Here is an 8,496-nt window from a genome sequence, read left to right as displayed (position 1 = left end):
TTTTAAATTCGAATATACTTAAGAATATAATGAATAATATAAGAAAAAGAATGAAAAACATGCATATAACAAACAGTATTTTAATCGTTAATTTGTTTTATGCCTCGTACGATAAACATACAAATTACATATCATTCCCGTTAAACCATGTCCTCCGCCGCTTCGTAATCTCCACCTCTCGTCGCTCACCACCCAAATCACCGAATCCTCGCTCTCCACCGCTCCTCAGCGATAAGAAAAATCCACAAACACCCCGTTGCTGTCCACAACACAACCCCCCTCTCTCCCTTCTATTTCAGTCCATCACTCCTTGGACGCCCTCTCTTGCTCTCGCGAAGGTGTACAGATTCATGGCTTCCACCGCCGCCACCTCCTTCTCCCTCCTCCCAACCTCCTCTTCCCGCCGGCGAGTGGCGGCGGTGGTGGCGCCGTCCCGGCTGACTCTCCGGTCGCCGTCCCGGCGGTTGGGGTTCGCTGGGGTCGCGGCTGACTCGCTGCTGGCGGCCCACGTGGCGGCCAAGATCCGGACGGTGGCCGGGAGGAGCGGGAAAGGGCCCCGCGGGGTGGCGGTCATGGCCAAGAAGAGCGTGGGGGACCTCACGGCTGCGGACCTCAAGGGGAAGAAGGTCTTCGTCCGGGCTGATCTGAACGTGCCCCTCGACGAGGACCGCAACATCACGGACGACACCAGGATCCGGGCGGCCGTTCCTACCATCAAGCACTTGATCAGCAACGGGGCCAAAGTCATCCTCTCCAGCCATCTGGTGAGATGCTGCCTCTCTTTCCTCAACTCATTTGCTTATCGATGTTTCCGAAGATTGTAATCGGGCGCTTACTGTAGATTATAGTATACTTCTTTGTTTTGTTTATGTGAGAAGGCATTTCAATGTTTGCATGCACACTTGCTTATTCTTCTGGTTGTGCTGCGGGCTTTCTGAAGGAAATACCCGATCAAGTAGATATTCGGCTCTTCATTTTGTAGATCATGTGTTCTCATAGAGTTTTAAATGATGTCAGTAATGTTATGCTTTTCTGGCACTTAAGCTTTTGTCTGCTCTGATAAATTTCTTTGTAAAGCAATCAAAATTGTCTGTGCTGCTCCATGATCGTATATCATTTCAGTGTTTTCCTCAATAATCTCAAGTGATAAGCATTTCACTTTGACAGTGATGGATATGAAATGTGTCAACATCAAGTTGATCACAAGGATTTAGTACGTGATTACAATTGTAGTTGTAAGTTGTAACTATCTTTTTGTGAGTATAATACTTACACAATGATGCGTGTTCGGCTTTAATGGATGATGGTTTATTTTGTATTGTTCTTTAATAAGCTGCATAGAGCTATTAACTCTGAACTCACACCTGAATGATCTGAATAACCAGGGACGCCCGAAGGGTGTCACGCCAAAATTCAGCTTGAGCCCTTTAGTTCCTAGGCTGTCTGAACTCCTTGGAATCAAGGTATTTTCATGTTCCTGATTTGTATGTTTATTTGAAGTGCACAATTGTATTAATCGACCTTTGTGTTCCTCACCACGAGTTCCTTTATGACAAACAGGTTGAGAAAGCCGATGATTGCATCGGGCCAGAAGTTGAAAAATTGGTTAATGCACTGCCAGAAGGTGGTGTTCTACTTCTCGAAAATGTGAGATTCTATAAAGAGGAAGAGAAGAATGAACCTGAATTTGCAAAGAAGCTTGCAGCACTAGCTGACCTTTACGTCAATGATGCCTTCGGAACAGCACACAGAGCGCATGCATCAACAGAGGGTGTGACCAAATTCTTGAAGCCTTCTGTCGCTGGTTTTCTTTTGCAAAAGGTCAGTATCAAACATTAAGGTTGTATGTAACGATCTAAAATTCGTTCTTAACTTCGTATGGATGAATCAGTTAATCTACTTGATCATTGGGTATCAAGTTATTAGCATGTGCGTTTTGCTTTCCAATCTTAGTACTTTTGTAAAGTACGGAGCTGATGTTGAAATTTGTACTTTTTATTGTGTAGTACCTATTGCTCTAGATTTGTAGAATGGAAACACTTTTATCTTTTTGGTTCTTGTTGTATATATAGTTTTCCTAACCTTCCCTCCGTGCAACTCTAGGAACTTGATTACCTTGTTGGTGCTGTTTCAAACCCCAAGAGACCATTTGCGGCAATTGTTGGTGGCTCAAAGGTGTCATCTAAGATTGGGGTGATTGAGTCACTGTTGGAGAAGTGTGATATCCTTCTTTTGGGCGGAGGAATGATATTCACATTTTACAAAGCACAAGGTTTCCCCGTGGGTTCTTCATTGGTAGAGGATGACAAACTTGAGCTTGCGACATCACTTCTCGCAAAAGCCAAAGCTAAGGGCGTGTCTCTTTTGTTGCCAACTGATGTTGTTATTGCCGATAAATTTGCACCTGATGCACAGAGCAAGGTTTGCTAATTTAATGCCTATATTTATAGATCCAAAATTCTGACTTTAATGACATCACTATTTATTGTACATCTAGTGGCCCTTTCAAAATAGTCTAAACTGATGGTTCCCATTTATAATGGATTGTGGATTATAAGGCAAGCACATCAACTATATTTTATTAATGAAAAAAAAAAACAAGAATAACTAAAAAATATCATTTTTGCAGGTTGTGCCGGCATCTGAAATTCCTGATGGTTGGATGGGGTTGGATGTCGGACCAGATTCAGTTAAGACATTCAACGATGCACTAGATACAACCAAGACCATTATTTGGAATGGTCCCATGGGAGTTTTCGAGTTTGATAAGTTTGCCACTGGAACTGAGGTAAACTATAATATGTCTTCTTACCTATAGTGATTGGTTGATGTTGACTTTGGAATGTAAATTATGTTGAATACAGTTGACTTTATGATTTACACTTGTATGCCATTAGAAAAGCTTGGCTGATTGCCTTGATTTGACAGGCAATCGCAAAGAAGTTGGCGGAACTTAGTGGGAAGGGTGTGACAACAATCATCGGAGGTGGAGACTCTGTTGCTGCAGTTGAGAAAGTTGGAGTAGCTGATGTAATGAGTCACATATCAACCGGTGGCGGAGCTAGCTTGGAGTTGTTGGAAGGCAAGGAGCTTCCCGGCGTCGTTGCATTGGATGAAGCAGTTGTTGTAGCCGTATGAGTCTAACTATCATCGCAGATACTGGCCTATGTTTCCCATCAAGAAGAAGCATATCAATGTGATGATTTCTTTCACCTCAGTTTCTGGGGTTGCTCATAACAGGTGGATTACCACCCTGTTTTAGTTAGTTCTTATTATGTTCTCGAATAATGCTTAAATTCAGTCTGTTGTCATTTATTTTTATTGTGTCTCCTGCAGAAAGTCAGCTGGTCAAGTTTGTGTCACAATCCATCAACTGATGAGATGAGTATGTTTGATATTATGGTGATAAATTTACATGTGCCATCATGCTAAAAACCTCCTGCCAAATTTAATTACATGTCTTCTCGATACCTAATCGAGCGTAGGAGGCTTTTTTGGCATCTGAGCTGCCAAACTGAGAATTTTTTAGGTTGCCAACACCCATTTGATGCATCATTTTTCTTGATCTATAAAATGCCAGCAACCCCTTGCAAGCTGAATGAACTAACTACTCAAGCTATGTCAGGAAGATATGGGTCAAGACCGAGTCACTCGCTCTGGTTAATGTGTAGTCGAAAGAAATATCTTCTTAACTGCACGGTGGCCTATGAAGAATATTCGCCAAGTGGTCAGATATTTTGTTTCTAATCAAACTTATTAATGTCGCTAAATGGTCACACATACGCGAAACTTTAAAACTAATTTTGTGATTTGTAATTATTGTACATAAATAATCTTATGCGGACACGCACACGCACACGACGCTGCTCTCCTTCGTGCCTCTATTTTAGCTTATCCCGCTCTGCCGCGGCGGAGTCTTCTTAGCAGCCGCCCATCTCTCACCCACAATCCTCACCATTCGACCTCACAAGCATCGGCGGATAGGAAGAGAGAGAGAGAGATGAAGGCGACGGTGAAGGGCCGATACGAGGTGAACAAGAGCGCCACCGCCGTCGCTACCCTCACCAACAATGCCGGCGACGTCCGCCTCAAGGCCTCCATGACGGACGCCACCTTCGTTCGCGGCCCCTCACTCAACGGCCTTGCCCTCTCCCTCGAGAAGCCTGGCGCCTTCATCCTCGACTACTACCTCCCCACCAAGGTCCACCATCTTCTTGATCCACTCGCCCAATCCTTTTCCTCGCCTTGATCGATCCGTCGACTAACTATTCTTCCTCTGTTCATCTTAGGATGTTCGGTTCCAGTTCATGAATTCGGTGCGTTTGATGGAGAAGACGGTGAACTTGACCTACACCCACGCTTGGGGCGACAACCGCACGGCCCTCGATGGCTCCGTCGCCTTCGATCCCTCCAACAAGGTCTCCGTCAACTACGCCTTCGGCACGCCTGGCGCCTGCAAGGTGAAGTACGTGTACGCGCACGGGGAGCTGCGACAGACGGTCCTGGAGCCCTGCTACGACGTGTTCAACAACACCTGGGACTTCGTCCTCACCAGGAACTTGGACGGTGGTGACTCCCTCAAGGCTACCTACCACACCACAACTAAGAACCTCGGCCTCGAGTGGAGCAGGGACTCCAAGGTCAATGGCTGCTTCAAGGTAATCCATGACCAACCTTCTCGGCATCTCTTCCCAGATTCTTCTCCTTTTCGAATTTGGCAAAACAAATCACTGGAACGCGTGTAGTCGACCAGTATGTTACTAAGTCTTAGTCTCGAAGTCGGACAAATGCTTTAGATTTGAATAGAGGTTCACAGTGGGCCTTGATTGAGATCTTTTGTGGCTCGGATAGGTTTTAAGGAACAATATGATTTTTCAAGTAAAAAAAAAAAGAATAAGAAAACGTTATTCTCCAGACGTTCTATTGGAAGTAAAATAGGACATGTTGTTGAACACCAATGGAAACAGGCTGTGGTCTTGTTCACTTTTTCTGGGGCATATTAACATTTTATTCAGATTGTCTGTTGATTCTGCCCTTTTTTAGTTCAACCATTTGCTCTCTTATGATCATAAATGGTGTTCTAAGTAGAGTGTGTGATTTCTTATTGATACATCAGTTATTCTGTTGCATCTCATGTTTATTAACTTCACCAAACATTATTTGCATTAAAATAACCTCCAACCCAAAAATCATACAATTTGAGAAACTTCTGCATATTCATCAAGCCAAACAATTAAAGTGAGGATCTAGACAAGTCACCTTGGCCTAAAGATATTAAAGTATACAAACACACACATACATGAATATGTATATATATATATATATATGTATATATATATGTATATATGTATATGTATATATATGTATATATATATACATATATATATATATATATGTATGTATGTATGTATGTATGTATGTCCTATATATACATACATACATACATACATATATACATATATATATATACATATATACATATATATATATACATATATACATATATATATATACATATATACATATATATATATATATATACATATATATATATTCATGTATGTGTGTGTTTGTATACTTTAATATCTTTAGGCCAAGGTGTATGTATGTATGTATATATATATATGTATGTATATATATATACACACATACATTTTGGCTCCGCGAGGGCAACACCTTCGCTGATACCCGAGAGCCCCATCCAGCCCCCTATCGCCTAGGGGGTTTCATGGTGCTTAGCTTGCTGACATTTCGTGCCGCTTGTCGCGGTCGTCGCAACACGTGAAAACAACCTAAAAATTGGCCAAAACAGGCCATTTTTGGTCGCGCAAGCGAGCGACAAGTAGCAGAAAGACAACGTATATATATGTATATGTATATATATGTGTATATTTATATATGTATATATATATATATGTATACATGTATATACATATATATATACATATATATATATATATATATATATATATATATATATATATATATATATATATATATATATATATATATCTGCATGTGTACACACACACATATATATGTATATGTGCATATATACATATATATACATACACATACATATACATATATACATATAGATACATATACAGATATCTGCATGTGTACACATACACATATATATGTATATATGTATAACATATATACATATATATACATATATACATATATATATCTACATATATATATACATATACAGATATCATTAAAGAATCCCTTCAAGAGGTGGATGATATAAATCATCTAGTGAAAGACTTGATGATTAAAACTTAGTGCACATATTTGCTTGTACTCTAGAAAGTTGCTCACCATAGATCAAATTCAAGGTATATTAGCTTGCATAATCATTGGCCAAGTTGAAAACTAAAAGCACACTTTGATAAGTGATGATGTAGTTCTTAAGCTCTGATAGCACAACTTTTTGTTGTTTGTACACTTATAGTTCTTTTATTATTTTAGCATCTTTTCTGAACCGCCAACTACATATTAGATCTAAGGATGTTCATTCAAGCCTACAATAAAATTTGATCACCTAAATGTGAGGGTTTTCTGCATCTTCAAGACAAAAGGTGTATAATCAGAAGATTGTCCTTCAACTGATATGTTGTTGCAAGCTTTAAAAGCTGTAATTCAGAGGGATTGGAGAAGCCTGAGTTGAAATTTTATTGTTATTGTAAAATTTGGCTAAAATTTCAGTGGCCTTTTCATGGTTGTGTAAAGACAGCTCTAGGAGCCATCAAGGGTGGACATGGGTTTTTCAAATGTTGTGAATGGAAGAAGGCCGAGATCTAAAATGGCTTTAGACTGATGGGTAGGCCTTTCATTACCTGGTTAATGTTTGGTGTATGAGTTCCTAGATTTTACATTATTGAGATTTATGCTAGATGGCTTTCGATATGTTTTTATTTGATTGTTGGTTTTTTGGTTTGATCTACTTAGAGGTGACCTGGTTATATAGATTACGACTGTGGTTCTGTTTTCTCTATTCGAGATCATATCCACATAGCACATATCCTAGTCGGCCGGTTGTCGTATCAGCATTATTTGTAGAAGAGGGAGCCAACCATTATCAGGGGTCCTAATTACTCTAGAAACCAGGAGCATAGAGTCAGCTATTAATAAGTGACACATACGACATCCTTCTGCAGTCGCTAAAAGAAAGTGAAAAGAGAGAGAAAAGGAAAATCCAAAAATACAATAGGGAAGTGGTCTACTGTGGTTAAGAATCTGAGGAGGTTTTAGACTGTAAAATGCAATAGAAATGAGTTGAAAAGTTTGTCAATGTTTCTGATTATCAAGTGAAAAGTGAATCGGTCACGTTGAAAGCAATTATAGTTTTCATTCCATTATTCGGCTTTGATTTAGCTCCTGCTACAAAATGTTATATGATGTGATGTATCCCGATAATCTGCCACCTTTATAATTTATATGTACCTTGTCAAATCGTACCATGTGCCTATCATTACAATTCTTCTATGAACTTGAGCATCTTCAGTTACATAGTGTTTCATGGCTATTTTCACAGCTTTATGTTTGTTCAGTGCTGCATGATTCTTGAAATTCTAAAAGCATAAAAAGATGGGACGTCTTTTGTGTATGACACTCTCTTCGAAGCTTAATATTCATTTCTACTGGTGGCTTTTGCTTGGTTTGTGATACATGTGGTTATTTTCTTTTCTCTTTGGATAAAGTATGTGGTGTCTGCATTAGTCCCTTGGACTTAGCAAAGACCATATCCAAACAAACTTTTTATATTTCCCAAAGGTTTTGTTCTTCATGATCTGCAATAGCTTATTCGTCGTCATCGGTCAAACGTAATTCTTTTCTTCATCCGACAATTGAAGAACTTCCAGATTTCCTTTTGTTGATTTTTTTTTTCTTCAAAACTTAGGGTAAATTTAGTGTAAAATTTAAGCCCTTAGTGATGTGACAGTTACAGTTATTATCTGTTGTCATTTAGTGCACGCCTATCTCTACTATCGGCATTATAGTAAGACAGATGTTTAGTTCTTTTAAAATGCACATGAAATGCTGCTTAATATAATTTATGGGCCAATGCGCCTTTTGCCTATGCAGATATCTGCAACTGTCAATTTAGCAGAGCAACAGAAGGCTCCAAAGTTGATTGCTGAGAGTACATGGAATTACGAGGTGTGATATGATTTATATGCTTTGAGGAAATTTGGATCAGACAATTATTTTTGTCCATTTTGTTCCTTTTCTTCTTCGATTACCGATTCATATTTTATACTCTGATTATGCCATAATTAGACCAAAATGTTGATTACTGTAAGTATCAAAGTCCCTTTGTACGGCAGAGATATTTCTTTTTAATCCTCTAGATTTATATATTTGGTAATTGCAATGAATATTGAGCAAATTTTTAAGAAAATCCATCTTTTTAGGGTTTTCCTTAGCAAGTGCTCCCATTTCCGGAATTTGCTAACTGTGCCTTTTTTGTCCTAATACTTGAAATAC

General features: G+C 39.3%; 2 protein-coding genes across 4 annotated transcripts; both read left to right on the top strand.

Annotated features, from left to right (window-relative positions):
- The first annotated feature begins 244 nt into the window (after positions 1 to 244).
- Positions 245 to 3,321, top strand: LOC135611346 (phosphoglycerate kinase, chloroplastic-like). The gene is made up of 6 exons (XM_065107073.1): positions 245 to 764; positions 1,386 to 1,463; positions 1,561 to 1,821; positions 2,104 to 2,421; positions 2,630 to 2,788; positions 2,929 to 3,321. Exons 1-6 carry the CDS (start codon positions 351 to 353, stop codon positions 3,136 to 3,138), a joined length of 1,440 nt encoding a protein of 479 aa, XP_064963145.1. The 5' UTR covers positions 245 to 350; the 3' UTR covers positions 3,139 to 3,321.
- Positions 3,322 to 3,901: 580 nt separating this feature from the next.
- On the top strand, positions 3,902 to 8,387 carry LOC103982122 (outer envelope pore protein 24A, chloroplastic). Of its 3 annotated transcripts, none has more exons than XM_065107077.1 (4): positions 3,902 to 4,201; positions 4,290 to 4,658; positions 6,739 to 6,829; positions 8,095 to 8,387. In XM_065107077.1, exons 1-3 carry the CDS (start codon positions 4,001 to 4,003, stop codon positions 6,808 to 6,810), a joined length of 642 nt encoding a protein of 213 aa, XP_064963149.1. In that variant the 5' UTR covers positions 3,902 to 4,000; the 3' UTR covers positions 6,811 to 6,829; positions 8,095 to 8,387. The 3 variants fall into 3 exon arrangements, 2 of the variants coding, with proteins under 2 accessions (XP_064963149.1, XP_009397213.1); XR_010486529.1 differs by having other exon boundaries at positions 3,909 to 4,201; positions 6,743 to 6,829; positions 8,095 to 8,126; XM_009398938.3 differs by lacking the exon at positions 6,739 to 6,829 and having other exon boundaries at positions 3,910 to 4,201.
- Positions 8,388 to 8,496: the final 109 nt, after the last annotated feature.

The sequence above is a fragment of the Musa acuminata genome, chromosome BXJ2-4, assembly GCF_036884655.1.
Source record: "Musa acuminata AAA Group cultivar baxijiao chromosome BXJ2-4, Cavendish_Baxijiao_AAA, whole genome shotgun sequence".
Taxonomy (NCBI): Eukaryota; Viridiplantae; Streptophyta; class Magnoliopsida; order Zingiberales; family Musaceae; genus Musa; species Musa acuminata.
The sequence above is the reverse complement of the archived record's forward strand: the minus strand, read 5'-3'. Positions and strand labels throughout refer to the sequence as shown.

Bases quoted from the DNA above. Each gene is read 5' to 3' on its own strand.
- LOC135611346 (XM_065107073.1), top strand. From the start codon at position 351: ATGGCTTCCACCGCCGCCACCTCCTTCTCCCTCCTCCCAACCTCCTCT. The intron at 1,822-2,103 runs GTCAGTATCAAA...GTGCAACTCTAG, and splicing joins CTGGTTTTCTTTTGCAAAAG to GAACTTGATTACCTTGTTGG. The intron at 2,422-2,629 runs GTTTGCTAATTT...TCATTTTTGCAG, and splicing joins CACCTGATGCACAGAGCAAG to GTTGTGCCGGCATCTGAAAT.
- LOC103982122 (XM_009398938.3), top strand. From the start codon at position 4,001: ATGAAGGCGACGGTGAAGGGCCGATACGAGGTGAACAAGAGCGCCACC. The intron at 4,202-4,289 runs GTCCACCATCTT...TGTTCATCTTAG, and splicing joins ACTACTACCTCCCCACCAAG to GATGTTCGGTTCCAGTTCAT. The intron at 4,659-8,094 runs GTAATCCATGAC...TTGCCTATGCAG, and splicing joins AGGTCAATGGCTGCTTCAAG to ATATCTGCAACTGTCAATTT.